Source organism: Neolamprologus brichardi, chromosome 7 (genome assembly GCF_056152115.1).
Source record: "Neolamprologus brichardi isolate AB-2024 chromosome 7, ASM5615211v1, whole genome shotgun sequence".
NCBI classification, from domain to species: domain Eukaryota; kingdom Metazoa; phylum Chordata; class Actinopteri; order Cichliformes; family Cichlidae; genus Neolamprologus; species Neolamprologus brichardi.
Genome location: NC_142110.1, coordinates 53,150,957 through 53,167,565, shown reverse-complemented (window position 1 = coordinate 53,167,565; position 16,609 = coordinate 53,150,957). Strand labels below are relative to the sequence as shown.

Sequence of the window (16,609 nt, the reverse complement as noted above, 5' to 3'; positions counted from 1 at the left end):
TTGTATCCATGTGAAGAAAAATATAATGCAATTCAATAAAGCTGCACTTAAATTTCTTTTTTTGGTTTTTGAGCAGTTGTGTTTCACAATCTGTGTCTCTCTGTGTACGCACAGACCTAAACTAGACACTAAACTTTGCAATTGGGCTCCCAGCCAGACCTTCTTGTCTCTTTCTCTGTGACCTTAAAACGCTGTGAGGGGAATTTGTCTGACAGGGTTTGCATCGATTAACAGATCCTTAAAAGGAGAACTGGCCTTGTCGCTGCTTTGTACCCGTCTTTACAAACAGACACAGAGAGAGAGGCAGCGACAGGATGGGTGAAAGTGACCCTTTAGTATTCAGATCCAAGCAACTGCTCATCCCTTCTAAAACATTTGCAGGAAGATCAGCTGCGGAAATACTCAGAGGATAATCTCTCATCCTTTGAAGAATGCCTCAGTTCTTAACTGGCCTTACAACATTCCCCGTGGTGTAAACGGACAAAGAGAATACAGAGGGTATTTGCCATGCAGATAAAAAACGATCTTGCCAGATAATGTTTACATACATTCAGACACTTTCTCATTATAAGCCCAGCTCACAGGGAATGGATAAGTCCAAGGCCTTTATTTAAGAGACCAAAGCCACCACAGAAAAAGCTTTTTCTGATTCAAACACCAAAGTAAATGCCTTTGGTTTTTGGTGGTTATTAGCATTATTTTTTAACACCCACACAGGCATTTGGGGGAACAAAGTACAAGGTTTTTCAGTTGGTATATTCTGGTTTAAACAGGTTCTGATGGGAGTCATAATATATTCTGTTTTGGCTGCTTGTTCTGTCACTGAGTCAGCCATCACAATAAGCCCCCTTCAGAATTGAATTATATTTTTTAGAGGAGTGATGTAATTGAGATATCTATAGGCAGATCTAAAGGTACAAAACAATGTCTTTTGAAAGGAAGGACAGTTCAGGAAAATTAGGGATTGTTAAGAATATTCATTGTCAAAGTTTTATTTCCCTTTTATGTGCATACCACTGCCTATTTTTTTGTCTCACGCTTTGATGCTCTCTTCACAGGGAGAGATTGGAGAGCCGGGCCAGAAAGGAAGTAAGGGTGACAAAGGAGAACATGTAAGTTTGTCTGTAGAAAACACATCATTTATTCATTGTTTTGCTTTCTAGAATTCTGAGGCTGATACATGAATTTTAAATACTGAGTGACAGAAATGCATTTATTACGCATTTTCATGTCCCCAACTGCAGGGTCCACCCGGTCCTACTGGCCCTCAAGGACCTGTTGGAGCACCGGGTCCTGCTGTAAGTGTCCATTTCGAGCTATGTGTTCACATTATTCAGTGCCTTATCTATGTGTTAGCAGACTGACTCTCATTATCTCATTATCTCTTCTGCTGTGCAGGGTGCAGATGGGGAGCCTGGTCCCAGAGGTCAGCAGGGTATGTTTGGCCAGAAAGGAGATGAAGGATCCAGAGGATTCCCCGGACCTCCAGGCCCAGTTGGTCTGCAGGTGCGAACTAGAGTATTAAGCAAACTTCAACCATGGTTTTATTTAGAAAGATCTGATTAAATAATTGTTAAACCTTTCAGGGCTTACCTGGTCCACCTGGCGAGAAAGGTGAAACTGGAGATGTTGGTCAAATGGTAAGAGCTTAGTTTGTACGCATTCTGACTGTGTTATCATTGAGCACATTTACACTACAAGGAGCATGAAGATGAATTCCATTTCTTAAACTGAAGTGGCTCTGCTTGTTGCCTACAGGGTCCACCAGGTCCCCCTGGTCCCAGAGGTCCCTCGGGACCCCCGGGAGCCGACGGTTCTCAGGGACCTCCCGGTGGTATTGGAAACCCTGGTGCTGTTGGAGAAAAGGTAAAACTCTTTTTCTTTTTTTTTTTGGATGGAATGATTTTAGCCGGAAACTCAACCATTCATGTGTATAATGTAGTTTGATTAGTCCCATCAGTAGTGGGATTTTTGAGGCTGATAACATAATCAATATTTAATGAGTTAAAATTCTGATATGACACATTCATATCAGCTGTTTAGACTCCTGACAATCAAACTTTTCCTCCGTTATAGATATATTTGTGGTGCTGGGTATGTTTGATTTTCAGACTCACCTGTCATAGAGAAACAGTTTTAACTTGGAGAAGCCAACTTAAAAAAGTCAGATTCATTCATTCAGTTTGTTTGGGTTGTGTTTTATACAAAGACTGATACCTCTTGAAAGGCTTTTGCAGCCATTAATATTTCACATGCCTATTTATATGATACCATTTGGGATGTTTTTTCCTACTCGAGAGTGACAGATGCACGCCAAATCGAATGGACAGGGTGTCATTCCCGACAGTAGCCTGCTGCTGGGGTGGAGAGATTATAAATAAATTGTCAAAAAGATCTTACTGCAATTCTAAGAAGATAAATGCATTATTAAAGGCGGCTACAGCTTTCATTTGTTGCTGCTGCTTCATCATCGAGGCCTCCTTTGGTAGTTTTTGCAGCCGCTGGAATGCAGCGCTGTGCAGTTTTTTTGTTGTTTTTCAACGCTTGCTGTCCGGGGTGATGGTATAATTTGCTTTATCTGGTACGGTCAATAGAATCACCTCTTGCTCCTTTCTAATCTCCCCGAGGATAGCCTGTCCTGCTTCTGTGCAAGCAAACACAGCGGTCTTTGGGCTAATCGGGCGTCAGCTGAGCTGGCATTTTATTATCCAGCCCAGGGAGCTGCCAAGCGACAGAGTCCTGGCCTTTTTTTGGTAAACACATCCCTCACTGCGTCTGTGATGAGCAGCTGCCTTTTCCTGGTTTTCCTATTCTCAGCAGTCCTTAGTGAAGGTCATCATAAGAATGGAGTCAAGGCCTGTGCAGGGCTTCGGAGGCGCAGCATTGCATAAAACAGCAGCGTACGCCGCTAATACAGGCGGATCAGTGAGGCTTGTAAACAGCCATACCAGCTGCTTAGAGGGAATTTCTTGACAGCATGGAGGCAGATTTTGGAAAACAGCCAGACACTAATTTAGAGTATCAGTTGATGTTCACAACACAGAGCCATTGTTCATGCTAGAGGGAATCTGGATATGCTTATCATAACGAGTCACCGTGCAGCTTGTCGTTGGCTCTGCAGAGCTGTGCCATCAACTGACATCCTTGTTTCCCAAACATGACATGGGCTAATATTTTTCCACTAAACACGTGTGTGGTAGACCTCAGTAGGGAGGACAGTAGTCTCATGTGGCAGTGAATAACGATAGTGCCTGGCATATAGGTGAGTCAACAGGGCAACTATCCAATAAGGCAAAAGGAAAAGGACAAGATATATGGGCAGGGTCCAGGGAGAACAGTGAGGTCAGCGCTGTCCTTGCTCCTGCCACCCAGTCTGCCTGCACTTGATGAATTGAAATCTCTTGTGCCATCTCTTTCTATTCCCATTTTTGGTGACAAGGACACTGGGACAGTGAGGGGCTGCAGTAAATGATGGGATTTTTAGAACCACAGTAGATCAACAAATCACTTTACTTGTAATGTATGTCTCTCTCTCACCTACCCCTTGTTGCCCACCTCTTTCAGGGAGATACCGGTGAAACGGGAGAACCAGGCCCTCAGGGAGAAGTTGGCCCACCAGTGAGTTATCTCAGTCTATTTCATTTCATTTTTATTAAAAAAAGCACAACAAAGAGTTTATCTATAATGTCCATGACGTAAAAAAGAGATTGTATTTATCTTCCACAGGCCATTTTTCTCATGTTGTACACTAGCAACTCTGAATTCTTGCTTTACAAGTAATTGCACTGGTAACATGCTGCATATTGTTGTAGGGTTCAAGAGGAGAACGAGGAGAGAAGGGAGAGGCTGGTCCGGCTGGTGCTGCTGGACCTCCAGGCCCTAAGGGACCCCCAGGAGATGATGGTCCAAAAGGCAGCCCAGTAAGTTCTGTTCCAGGTTTTTTATTAAAATACACTTGGCAACATAAGTCATTAAGCAGAGGACGATCATAGTTACTTAAAAGTAAATGTCCAAAAAATAACAAACAAAAATTGTAACTTTATTCATTTTCAGGGTCCAAGTGGTTTCCCTGGTGACCCCGGCCCCCCTGGAGAGCCTGGTCCAGCTGTACGTATGGCAGCTGTTCTGTGAATAAACCATCCAAACTTAAGTCTTTATACACTTTTTATTGCAAAACATCATGACTGAGACCCTCTTCAATTCCAATGCAGGGCTTAGACGGTTTACCGGGTGACAAGGGCGATGATGGAGAGGCTGGTCAGCCTGTGAGTGTTATTTTTTCTTTTCCACTCTGCTGCATGTCATTACTGAGAAATGTAAATAGTCTTTTCAATGTTGAATTATTTCCTTTTCCTTTTAAACCAGGGTTCACCTGGACCAACTGGAGAATCTGGTCCTGCTGGACCACCAGGAAAGAGAGTAAGTGCTGCCCTGTACTGTCTTACTCATATCCTTGTGAAAATGTTAAAAAGTTGCTTAATTAATTTTATATCTTTTTTTAAATAGGGGCCTCCTGGACCTGCAGGGCCTGAGGGAAGACAAGGAGAGAAGGGAGGCAAGGTAATTCAAAAACAAAGCAACATTTTTTTGTGTAAGTAAAACAACCTAACAAATGAGCTAACATCAAATGTTTTCGTGTGAATCATTTTCCTGTGTGAAAGGGAGAGCCTGGGTTAGAAGGTCCCCCTGGAAAAACAGGTCCCGTTGGTCCTCAAGGATCACCCGGAAAGCCAGGTCCTGAAGGTCTCAGGGGAATCCCTGGTGCTGTTGTAAGTATCTTATTTCTCAGCCTCGCAGCGATTCATCACTGTCATACCTTTGTGTAGCGTGGTTTTGTTTAAACAGCATATATGATTCGCTAATTTGCTAAATAAATCCAGAATATTAAAAGGAACTGGTTTTCTTGTGAAGTGGGGTTAAAAAAACTCTACAAATGTTTTTGCAGGGAGAACAAGGTCTACCTGGTGCCCCAGGCCCAGATGGACCTCCCGGACCTATGGTGAGTAGAAATAACTTGTATTGCCATGCCTCATATAATGTGCGACTGGATCTGACAACTTACATTTTCTCACAGGGCCCACCTGGCTTACCTGGTTTGAAAGGAGACTCTGGTGTCAAAGGAGAAAAGGTGAGCTACTTCAGGAACCAATTTAGTGATTGCTGAGTTGCTTTTTCCTTTTATTTTTTTGTTTTCCACTGACCATCAAATTCTTACTCCTCTGATTGGAACGTGTCTCATTAAATGTTGCTTTGATTACATGTGCTTGTGTTGTTCTGTTTGCTCAGGGCCATCCAGGTCTTATTGGTTTAATTGGACCACCGGGTGAACAGGGAGAGAAAGGTGACAGAGGCCTTCCTGGTCCTTCCGGATCAGCTGGTCCCAAAGGAGACAATGTGAGTAAACAACACTGCACTGGAGTTAAAGACCTACATTTTTGAACAGCAGCTCAGTTTGTGCCATTAGTTAGCTAGCTATCGACAGACTTTTGTTTGATCTTCCTTATTTAGCAAGAGCAAATTGGTACCACTGGTGTTAATATCTTTCATACCAGTCAATACTGTTGCTTTAGGAATAAAGAAGGTTTTTTTTTTCTTGGCACACAACATTTATGGATTTGCAATTTCTCTTTTCTTTCAGGGTATTGCTGGTCCTGCGGGTCCACTTGGTCCCATTGGCCCCCCTGGATTACCTGTAAGCTTAGCACGTGTGTCTTACTATAGACTCATGATGTAATGTTTGAGCCAGTACTGATCACTTGATTGTCTCTGTGTTTTTAGGGTCCCCCGGGTCCTAAAGGAGCTAAAGGCTCATCAGTAAGTGATTAACCAAAAGCTGCAAAAAAACGCAAGCATTTATCATGACACTTATTTACGAAGATTAACCGCTGGTTTCATTTTGTCCTGCTCAGGGTCAAACTGGACCAAAGGGAGAGACTGGTACACCTGGACCTCCTGGCCCTCCTGTAAGTAGATGCTCTACTTTTTGAGCAGTAAAATTCAAAATGACGAAATCAGTCATTATAATTTTGGTTGACAGTAACTGACATTTATCTCCTCTCATGTCATCTCTCCATAAAAGGGACCTCCTGGTGATGTCATCCACCCACTCCCCATCCAGGCTCCTATTAAGGGCCGATCACGTAGGAACATCGATGCCAGCCAGATGGTGGACGATGCAGCTATGGATGCCAACTATAAAGACTATGATGATGGCATGGAGGAAATCTTTGGCTCACTTAACTCTCTTAAGTTGGAGATTGAGCAGATGAAGCACCCACTGGGCACCCAGGGCAACCCTGCGCGTACCTGCAAGGACCTGCAGCTCTGCCATCCTGATTTCCCTGATGGTTCGTGTCACATTTAGCCCAAATTGGTGCTTTGTTTAACCTCTTAAGCCCCAACGCCCCCTGATACGGGGGCAAAAAGCAGGAGATCAGGTAGGCTTGGGGCTTAAGAGGTTAATCCTCTTTCGTTACGCCTTTTAAACTTTAACAAAATCAAACACAGCTAGCTAGAAATGTTTGTAGAAAGTCAGTGTTACTGGCCACAAATCGGGTATGTAATGTTAATGGTGAAACAAACAAAAAAAAGAATAATACAGCCTGACTCAATATTTCCTGGTTCACTACATGCTCTTTTAACCCCTCCACCACCCCAACATCCACGTCTGGGCTCCAGGGGTGGATATACTCGTCACCCCTTATTTCTATATTGTAACATGTACAGGGAGCCATGTGCCCAGCATAACTTAAACCCAGCCTTTAATAATGGGTCATGATGAATAAATCAGAAAAATGCTTACAACTAAAAACAAAACAAAAACCAAATTAAATTAATAATATAATAATGCATTAAATTAAGTATTTTTTTCTTAATCTGCCTGCAGATTAAAAACCTTTTTGTATTCATATTTGAATGTGTTGACTGGACAAAACAAGCCATCGCATTCCTGTGTTTTTCTAATATTTATTTATCATGAAAATAATTGTTAGTCACAAACATTCGTCCAAATATAAATCACTGTTTAATTCTGTTTTGTAATACAGAGGCGTATTATATCTGCAGTGTATCCGTCACGGGAGCGTGACACTTGCAATTGCTCACATACGGACTAGTTAATTACTAATTAATTAGTAAACAAAGTACTTTTCCACTTCTCGGTGCATCATCCATCTCTAGGTGATGATGTTATCAAACAGCAGGATTTACTTTTCAAAAATGAATGTTTGATAAACCATCTGGGATGTCTGGCATGCTAATGAGTAAGGTGCACACTGCATAACCACAACATCCAAGGTTCAATTCCCTCTAATTGCTCCAGTTTCCTGATCGCTGTCTGCTTTGGCAGCTGTTAAAACGAAGCCAAAACCTTAAAAAATAGGATCAAATAATGAAATTAAATAATGAGTTATGCATTTATTAGCAATGCTAATTTAGAAGAAAAACACCCACAGTTTAGAATGGGTTTAATGTGAACTGAAGATGTAAACACAGAGGCACGACGCACCCAGTGTCTGGCCTTACCTTGACCTCGGTGAAACACAGATATTGAATTATATATTCTGTGCTCTCTCTCTCTCCCTCTCCCGTCTGTGTGTGTGTGCGTGGGTGTGTTTTTGTGTGTCTTCTCCCTTCCTTTATCTGTCCAGGTGAGTACTGGATTGATCCAAACCAGGGCTGCTCTCGGGACTCCTTCAAGGTTTACTGCAACTTCACAGCAAGCGGCGAGAGCTGCATCTTCCCAGATAAGAAGTCTGGAGGGGTAAGTCTGGCTGTGTGTATACAAGCAATGCACTCGCACAACATGAGATGACAACACAGTAAACAGAAAGGTTGGGCCTTAAAAAAACAACAAAAAACAAAATCTTTGCTATTTTCATCGTCTAGTTTGGTGATAAGATTGACAGCAAGGGTAATGTGAGCCGAGCACTCTCGATAAGCTTTTTTAAATTTTTTACCCTTCACATTTGGGACTAACCTGAGCATGCCAAAGCAACACTATATACAACAGTAAATGTATTTACCCGTATAATTAGCCTCCGCGAGATTAGCCGGTGTGTTGCTTCTAAGAAGATGTGGGAGATGATTCACCAGGACTCCCCCTGCATATCCCACGAGAGGTACAGAGTTATTTTGCTAGTGTGCAAAAGTCTCCTTTTAGTCCTGCAGCGAGACAAGCGCTCACATTCACTCTGTTGTTTCAGAACCATTTTTAGATAGAATGACATTAAGGACTTTATCACCCATAAAAGCCTTTGGCAGGTGAGAAGATTTTTGCTTCATTATGCATGAGTGCGTGAAGGAGTGTAGCACAGCGGAGTGGTGAAACATTGGGAACACTGTCTTTGACGAGTCGGGGGTTGTGTAATAGCGGCGCGCTACAGCCATTTTAATGATCCCACTCACCAAGCCTCAGAGGAGCGGGAGTTTGCCTAAGCTCGGAATAATGAAGCAGACTTTTTATAGCGCGCTGGTGATGGGCTGTTCTCATTCGTGTCAGGGCTGTGAGAAAGAAAAGCCCGTGTTGTCTGTCTTTTTGCTTTCAGACCCCAAACACTCCCACGTGTGTTTTGAGATGGGCGCAGTGGTCACGAGAGCACACGCTTTGTAACATCCTCAAAGAGATCGTGCTGCCTTCAAGGTTGAATTTTCTCCTCCACTCTGTGCACCGTGGCAAAAAAAAAGTGAAGGTCACCTTGGATGCAGCGTGGGTCTAATGTGTGCCATCTCCCAGAGATAAGCGATCTCCGGCCCATCATTCATTAACGCATTAAGCCATTGATGACAGCCCCGTATCAGACCCTGCTCTCTAATTATAGAGAAATTCATCATTGTCATGGCTGAGACCATTAGAGCTGTGCCCCCGTTGGCCAGTTCGCAGCTTTTAATGGCGTAACAAAGTTAGTGCACCATGGCTGCAAGGTGCTGACACCGAGCAGCAGGGATGGAGGCCCCCACTATCAGAGCTCCTTGCCTGCGATCATTTCTTAATTAATCACTGTGTACTCATGAATTTTTCAGCAGCAATTAGCTGCTAGTTCCAGTGTGTACAGTACAAAATAGCATAATGGCTTACAAAAATCTTCTTCCCTGGTCCAGTCGATCGGTCTCACTGCAAAACTGTTTCAGGTTTTTTGAAGACTCCTCAGAGGACAAACAGAAGGCGAGAGAACAAAGCTGAGAGGGGATGTGGGATTTCTGTCAGATCTTGTTTCCTTTTCTTTTAACACTGCTGTTTTTCCTCCTCCTCCATCCTCTTCCTCTTTGTCGATCCATGCCCCCAGGCTAGGCTCACTTCCTGGCTAAAGGAGAATCCCGGTTCCTGGTTCAGTGAATTCAAACGTGGTAAACTGGTAAGCCAGACCCCCGACTTTCTTAAGTCCCTTTCCCTTCCCTGAATGCCTCTTATATTTTACAGAGCAAAATGGCAAAATGGCCCAAAGACTCGCCAGGCACATGGTATAGTCACTACAAGAGAGGTTCCCTGGTAAGTGTTGCTGCCCGCGGTCCCGGAGTCCTGGCTCAGGTCTGGACTCCGTGTGCCTGAGGCTCTGCATGGTTCTGGTTCTGTGAAGTATGTATCGACTGGCTCCTCGCTTGCTGGTTGTTTCGTTATTGAGTTGCATGATTCAGCATGAGCTGCACTCACCTTCAGTCCAACGACATAGTCGGATGCTCTTACACGGAAATGGAGGAGAGGTTTGTGGACCATTCAAAGCAAGAAATGGAATCTGGTGAAGAAACATATTTAGTCTAAAAAAAAAAGGAAAACAATGTGCGTAAAAATTCTTGTCATACCTCTGCTACATTAAGAGAGCATCTTTAAAGAGTGACTGTGTGCCTTGACAATCCCACGGCTCTATTAGTTCATCCACTGATAGTTGATTTATTAGTGTGGACAAAACGTCTCAGACTGAATGCATCGCTTACACATTTGTTGTTGTTTTTTTTGTGATCTCGACAAGCTCTTGCCTCAGCAGGGCATCTGTCCTCCACAAATGGCGAAACACAAGTGTCATTCTCTCTCAGCTTGCACTCACATTCCCATTCTCTCCCTTAAACGCTGGAGAGTACCTCTGAGTCAAATGGGTCAGGCACTCAGTCACAACCCAGGGGCCCTCTGGGTACTCAGTCACTGTTGACTTGCGACTGTGATGATAAAGAGGTAATGTGCCTATGATGATGCCAGGCTGGATCCACACGCTGTAAGGGAGGGGATGACGAGTGATGGGGTAAATGAGAAAAGCACGGACCTGCTTAGCCACAGTTTGAACCACAGTGCCGACACTCACAGGCATAAATTACAGAGAAACAGTCTTAATTTTTTAAAATATATTCATAATTAAAAATCAAATTAGATCAATTATCCTCATTATTAGCTGGAGATTGCGTCAAGTCAAAGTGTCGGCACTCTGGGCTCTTTATATGCATGCGTGTGTGTGCATGGACTTTCGCTTACGTGGAAGAATGAGTGGTAATAGACGAACAGACACACACAGTTTGCTGCTCGGGCAGCATGGAAGGGATCCGCATGTGCATGAATCTTCAGTAAGTCCTGTTTGTCTGAAAGACAAAGTGACCATGTGGATCTAATGGATTTCTGCTGGTTGGTATGCAAATAGTCATTTACGGACATTAAAATGAAATACAACTGCTTCTAAAATCTGCTGTCTTGTCAGTCAGTCAGGATTACTCTAATCAGCTTAATGCGACTTTTTGTTTTCCTTCTTGTAACATGAGCCTGAAAAGCAGGGATGCTGGGTTAATTATAGGCTAATTAGCAAGCAATTAACATATCATTACTGCCACATAGTTCCTATTACGAGAATACATTTTCATGATTTTACCATAATTTGCTCGTATCGCTTATATATTTTACATAATCACACAATTACGATTTAAATGAGCTCTTTAGTTATGCTTATTTTTTATACTTTGAAGGTAGATTTGTTCCGCATTAAGCCTTGAACATCAGTGCAGCTCCCGGGCATAAGGCCTTGGAAATACTCTGCACTTATCCTCCTCTTCTAAAAATTTACACATATTTGTGCGTTACTTAAGGATAAGGCTGGTAATTAAATTTTTTATTCGTTGTCAGCAGGTTTCATTAAAGACCCAAACCAACAATGAATTACAGCACTAATAAGCATAGTGTGTTTAACGCCTGATAGCGATGCTGTTATAAACACTCAAAATTGTACTAAATGTGTATTGAACTGCAGCTGAATATGTGCTTTTTGATCTTTTCTTATAAAACTACACAACACAAATGCTCTAAGAACTTAAAGTAAAAACGACAGCTCTGTATTTGGGACTGTTTTTTCACAGATTTAAACATATGATATTCGGTAGTAAGGTTGCTCTTGGTAATGTCAAGGCACTTCACCTGTCCAAAGATGGGATTTCAGCTGAATAGGTCACTAAAAACGAAATTACCCCCTGTCTTGGTTTGATATTTCATCGTCTCCAAAATGGGAAAGGGCATTGCTATTTTGAGGAAATGCTCCGTGTATGTTCCTGCTTCTGTTATGATTGATGTTGTTCTGTCACACCTGGAGTATTGCCCAGTCAGCTTGTCAAGTGCTGCTGAAAAGCATTTAAAAAAAAAAAAAACAAGCCTTCAAAAGGCGTAGAACAGGAGAGACAGATTAGTTCTCCATTGTTCTTCTCGCACTTGTGTGTGCGACGTTCATATATTGGTGGGGCCAAATTAACATCTAAATTAAGGTCAGGTCTGTTATTCATAGAAAGACGTGCCGCAGGTCTCACATAAGTAGCCTGTTGATTGTAAGAGGACGCTGTCAGTAAACTAATTGCACGGGCTCTTCGATTGGTTCCATTTTAGGCGCCATGTTTAATGTTGTTGCTGTTTTTGTTTTGTTTTGTTTTTTTACACATTTTACATTTTTTGTTTCTTTGTTCTTTTTAAACATATTTGAATAAATTTGTAGCGCAGTAAAAAAATTAGGTAAGGGTAGCATGATAGATGCTTACTTTGATTACACAAACAATATGTATGAGTAGGTCATGATTTGTAAATAACTGAAATAGTTAAAAAAAAAAAGATTTCTTCACTCTCGAAACACACGAGGCATTAATTTTGAGTAAAATGTATCTGAAATATATCAAGTCAAAGTTTTATTTATTTATTATTCAAATAATTAATCATTAAGGAAAATGTGCTCGGTACAAACTGAATGTGTACCAATCAAGTGAATTTCATTGAACCAGATTTCATTAAATTTGCATTGTACTTATGTAACAAAATTACTAGGAAAATTTACATTTAATTAAATTAGTTAAAGTCAGCATTTTGGGGAGATATTTTTATAACTTGAGCTTATTATATAATGTTATACTGCAGTATGCTTATGACTAACTTGACAGTTGTTTTTTAAATTTATCCCACATTTTGGAGTCAGCTTCAAAGAAAGGCTGATGTGAAATGTAAAAGTGAGGTCAGAGGTCAAATGTGACATGATATTTAGATGCAAACTATAATATAGTATTTATAATTCCCATATGATAGTGTAATTTCCTAAATCTTGGCAATAAAAACAAAGGCAATATAATTTTTTAGCAAAGTTTTATAGATAAAAGACATTTTATGAAAGTTTGACCTTATTTGAACTTGAAGAAGAGGTTAGATATCCAAAGTAATGTGATATTTTGAATCCCTATATGCCTAGTAACAATACAAACAATGGCAGTAAGAAACATAGTTTTACTGCTCTATACATTATAATTATCACATTGACCTTCAGATCACTCTATTGAACTTGAAGGAAAGGTCAGAGGTCGGATGTGACATTTTAAAGCTTGGTCCTTTCTGCATATTGATAATATACACCAAACTTGAAAGAATCATAGGTAAATCAAGTTAATTTCCTCAATTTCCAACCAATCAATCATGAAGCTGACCATGACAACCTGGATGTAAGACAAATTTTAATGGTCTGTTAACATTAGTCCACTCTACACCGCTACAAAGGTTGATGAGAATTTATTCAAAAGTTCTCAAGCTATCACGTTTACAGACAGAAAGAACGACATATTTGTGAATGCCTAAAAAACAAAACTTTCTTGGTGAAGGTAATAACCAATGAAAAGTCTTTAGTATTGTACTGACATTAGCATTGTTTGGTTTAGGTCTTTATTACTAATTTTGATGAATGCCAGCCTTACTGCCCTACTAGGTCTATATGCCGAGTCATATTATATATTAATGGCACATCAAGTTTTTTGTCTGGTTGGCACCTCTTATCAACACAATTTTCAATAGTCAACACATAAAAAATGCTTCCAGGTGACAGAGGAAACTGCATGGTGTAAACATGGAAATGTCTTCTTTTTGCAGCTTTCCTATGTGGATGCCGAGGGCAATCCCATCGGCGTGGTCCAGATGACTTTCTTGCGGCTGTTGAGCGCAGCAGCCAGGCAGAACATGACATACAACTGCTACCAATCGGTGGCATGGCACGACCAGGAGCAGGACAACTATGACAAGGCCATCCGCTTCCTGGGCTCCAACGATGAGGAGATGTCTTATGACAACAACCCCTACATCCGCGCCTTAGTTGATGGCTGTGCGGTAAGTCAGGGAAGTGTGTGCGTATGTGCGGGTGTGTGTTTTTTTGGGAGGTAAGCTGGGTTCCTTTGATGGAAACTGTTGGAAAGTTATGCTTTGAGTATCTTTGTAGTCGTTGCGTGAGCAGGAGTCCAGCAAATGTGTGTGTTTGTGGTGTTTCTTTCTCTTTTTTTTGGCTTTAAAAGAATATTTTCCGCACACTGATTCTTCAATCCCACTGTGTCTTTTCTCTTTGACAGCTGAAAAAGGGCTATGAAAAGACAGTACTTGAGATCAACACACCAAAGGTGGAACAGGTGCCATTTGTGGACATCATGTTCAACGATTTTGGCGGCCCCACGCAGAAGTTCGGATTCGAAGTGGGGCCCGTCTGTTTCATCGGCTAAGACTTTTTAACTGAGCAAATGGAGAAAGAAAAAAAAAAAAGCATATTTTTGTTTTCTCAAAAACGATTGATGAAAAAGAATAGGACGATTGTATTTGTAAAAGAAAAACATTACTTTTTTTTCCAAAAAGCAACAAGTATAAAGTAAAATGAAATCAAGTTGAGAATGCAGTGATTTTTTTTATAGGAAACAGAGGAAAAAACCTTGAAACCTCAGTGTGCCTTCTCATCACATGCAAGTTTTGAAACTGGATGTCAGATCCTCCTTCCTATACAGTTCACTCACACACAAAAACCTAGCCCCATGTCACCACACTTTTGTTCCAAACAACGAAGGCGACCTTGAGAGCCGCAGCCGTTCCAGACGGTCGCGCGATGTGCCTTGGACTCCATTTGATTTGGCTCTTTTTTTTCTTTGCTTTAGTTTTGATCTCATGTTTTCCTTCATCTCCCTGGCTTTGCTTTTTTCTCAGTTTGTTTGCTCATTTCACTACGGGAGCTTTGTTTGTGCATAATTGTCTCCCCATTCTCTTGGGATGGGCCATATATATATATATATATAAATATATATATATATAAATATATATAAATGATTTTTTTATGTTTGTAAGTACATTCTGTATATTTTTCTGGGTATCTTTTATTGCTTCTGGCTTCAAAACATGCATGTGACTTTCTATATCTGTGAGGTAGGAGAGCGTGGACGACATCCAAAATTGTAGAAAAGGAAATTGGACTTGTAAAATCAAAATCCAGAAAAAAACAAAAACAACCCCGTGGTGAGTCCTGTCTTGTTGCAACTGTGGAGCACGCCTTTGTTGTAATTTAAGAACAAAATGGAAATAAAGGACGAAAACAAGCTCTGTTATTATGTGACAGTTAATTTGCAGACAGAAAACGAAAAGAACAAAAAAAAATACATTCCTCCTTTTTGTGTCCTCTGAACAGAACAAACCGCATTGGCGGCAATATTCTTAACTTAATAAAAGCCTTCTTCACGTTTCCTGAAATCTGACTATGCAGTGGGAGATGATGATGGTGATGATGTCACATTGTAACGAAAACACAAAGAAATCGAAACCTAGGTGCTATTTTCTCTCTCTTCTGTGGTGCTATGTATTTTTTCTAGTTTTGTGTTTGAAATATGGAAAACTTGTGCTGAGAGTAACTCCATTGCTGCCAGCCCCTTTGACTCGCTTGAGCATCCAGTGGTGGTTTATGCATGCCATTATGTTTTTGTTTGTTTCCCATACATAGCCACTCTGAGATCAATGCAGCATGGTACCGTATGTTATCTCCTGCTTCAGCGGACCACGCAGATAAGAAATGGGTCTGTAACAAATGTTGGAAATGACGAGAGGAATCTAAGATGGTGCTGTTGGCTTTGCGTATCAATGCTCTGTGACGCTGCATTATTATTATTTTTTGATCATGTGTGCCACATGAAACTAGGTTCAAAGATGGACATGTTGCAATTGGGCCAAATGGATACAGTGCAAATTAGAAGATCCTTCCACCAAAGGTTTTCTTTTCTTTTCTTTTTTTTTTGTTATGGGAAAACAACTCAAGAAACTTGTTGATTAGCCAGATTGAACGGTTTGTTCATGCAGCATCAAAACTTGCCTGTCGGTCTATAATTCTTTTTTTATTTTTTGCCCTTATTGTAATATTGCTCTTTGTTCAAACTATGCACTCTTTATGCTTATGACCACTAGTATCTACCACAGAATTGTTACAGCTCTTCTTTTTTTTTTTTTTTTTGGCTTCCTTTTTAAAAAAAGATAAAAAAAAACTTTAAATATGTGACTTGAACTTTTTCTGTTAAGATAACTCAGTATGCTTGTAGATCTTTGGCTTTATTTTTCATTTGATGCAGTAAATCCAAATTTAACACTCCGCTCTCAATAATAATTATAAAGATTTTTTTTTTTTTTTTTAAAAAAAGGACAAACAATTATTTTGTAAATTTCCAGAACCAGCAGTGATGCTGCCATTATTTTTCTTTTTTTCCTTTTTTGTCTTTGTTTCATTTTGTAGATTTTCTGTTTGTTTGTTTTTCACAGTTTTGTCAAACCTGTGTAAGGATCAGAGGATAGAAGATATATTGGTTTTTATGTCAATAAATCCAAGTTTACTGTGGCCATCCACTCTTGTATGTCTTTTGAAGCATTAAAACCTATCTGTATGCATGAAATTGTAAAGTTTTTTCTCTTGTTATGATTTTTTTGTAGCGTGGCATGATCTCCGGTCCATGTGTTATTCATCAGGATACGTTAGCTTTTTTTTTTCTTTTTTTTTCATTGCTACAGATGGAAAAAAAAAGAAAGAAGAAGAAGAAGAAAAAAAAGGTCATGTCCACAATTGTGAAGTGGAGAGAAACTGATGAACTTGTAACTCTACCAAAGCCAATGTTCGTTTGTAGTATATTTATTGTATTATTTAAAATAAAAAAATAAATGTTAAATGATACCATAGTGTAAGTGTAAGAGGCGCCCTCTTTACGTGCAAGGTTATTATTATTTTCCACATGCTATCTATTTTTACACAATATGAGAGCACCTTTTTAATGGAGCCAGGCACAAAGCATTTTGACACATTCATTGAGGCAGCCATGCTTTCTTGTTTACCGAGCTGTG

General features: G+C 40.5%; 1 protein-coding gene across 2 annotated transcripts in view; it reads left to right on the top strand.

Moving 5' to 3' along the window:
• Positions 1-16,112, top strand: part of col5a1 (procollagen, type V, alpha 1) — a 75,103-nt gene extending 58,991 nt beyond the window's left edge. Inside the window, exons 44-66 of one of the 2 annotated variants that reach the window (XM_087843836.1) lie at positions 1,059-1,112; positions 1,245-1,298; positions 1,399-1,506; positions 1,587-1,640; positions 1,759-1,866; positions 3,565-3,618; positions 3,813-3,920; positions 4,054-4,107; positions 4,212-4,265; positions 4,366-4,419; positions 4,507-4,560; positions 4,662-4,769; positions 4,946-4,999; positions 5,075-5,128; positions 5,287-5,394; positions 5,639-5,692; positions 5,779-5,814; positions 5,910-5,963; positions 6,080-6,347; positions 7,650-7,762; positions 9,419-9,487; positions 13,358-13,591; positions 13,828-16,112. In XM_087843836.1, the coding sequence (XP_087699962.1) occupies positions 1,059-1,112; positions 1,245-1,298; positions 1,399-1,506; positions 1,587-1,640; positions 1,759-1,866; positions 3,565-3,618; positions 3,813-3,920; positions 4,054-4,107; positions 4,212-4,265; positions 4,366-4,419; positions 4,507-4,560; positions 4,662-4,769; positions 4,946-4,999; positions 5,075-5,128; positions 5,287-5,394; positions 5,639-5,692; positions 5,779-5,814; positions 5,910-5,963; positions 6,080-6,347; positions 7,650-7,762; positions 9,419-9,487; positions 13,358-13,591; positions 13,828-13,974 (2,055 nt within the window). In that variant the 3' untranslated portion in view covers positions 13,975-16,112. Of the gene's footprint in view, positions 1-1,058; positions 1,113-1,244; positions 1,299-1,398; positions 1,507-1,586; positions 1,641-1,758; positions 1,867-3,564; positions 3,619-3,812; positions 3,921-4,053; positions 4,108-4,211; positions 4,266-4,365; positions 4,420-4,506; positions 4,561-4,661; positions 4,770-4,945; positions 5,000-5,074; positions 5,129-5,286; positions 5,395-5,638; positions 5,693-5,778; positions 5,815-5,909; positions 5,964-6,079; positions 6,348-7,649; positions 7,763-9,284; positions 9,354-9,418; positions 9,488-13,357; positions 13,592-13,827 lie in introns of both variants that reach the window. The other variant, XM_087843835.1, reaches the window with a different exon arrangement.
• The last annotated feature ends 497 nt before the right edge of the window (positions 16,113-16,609 follow it).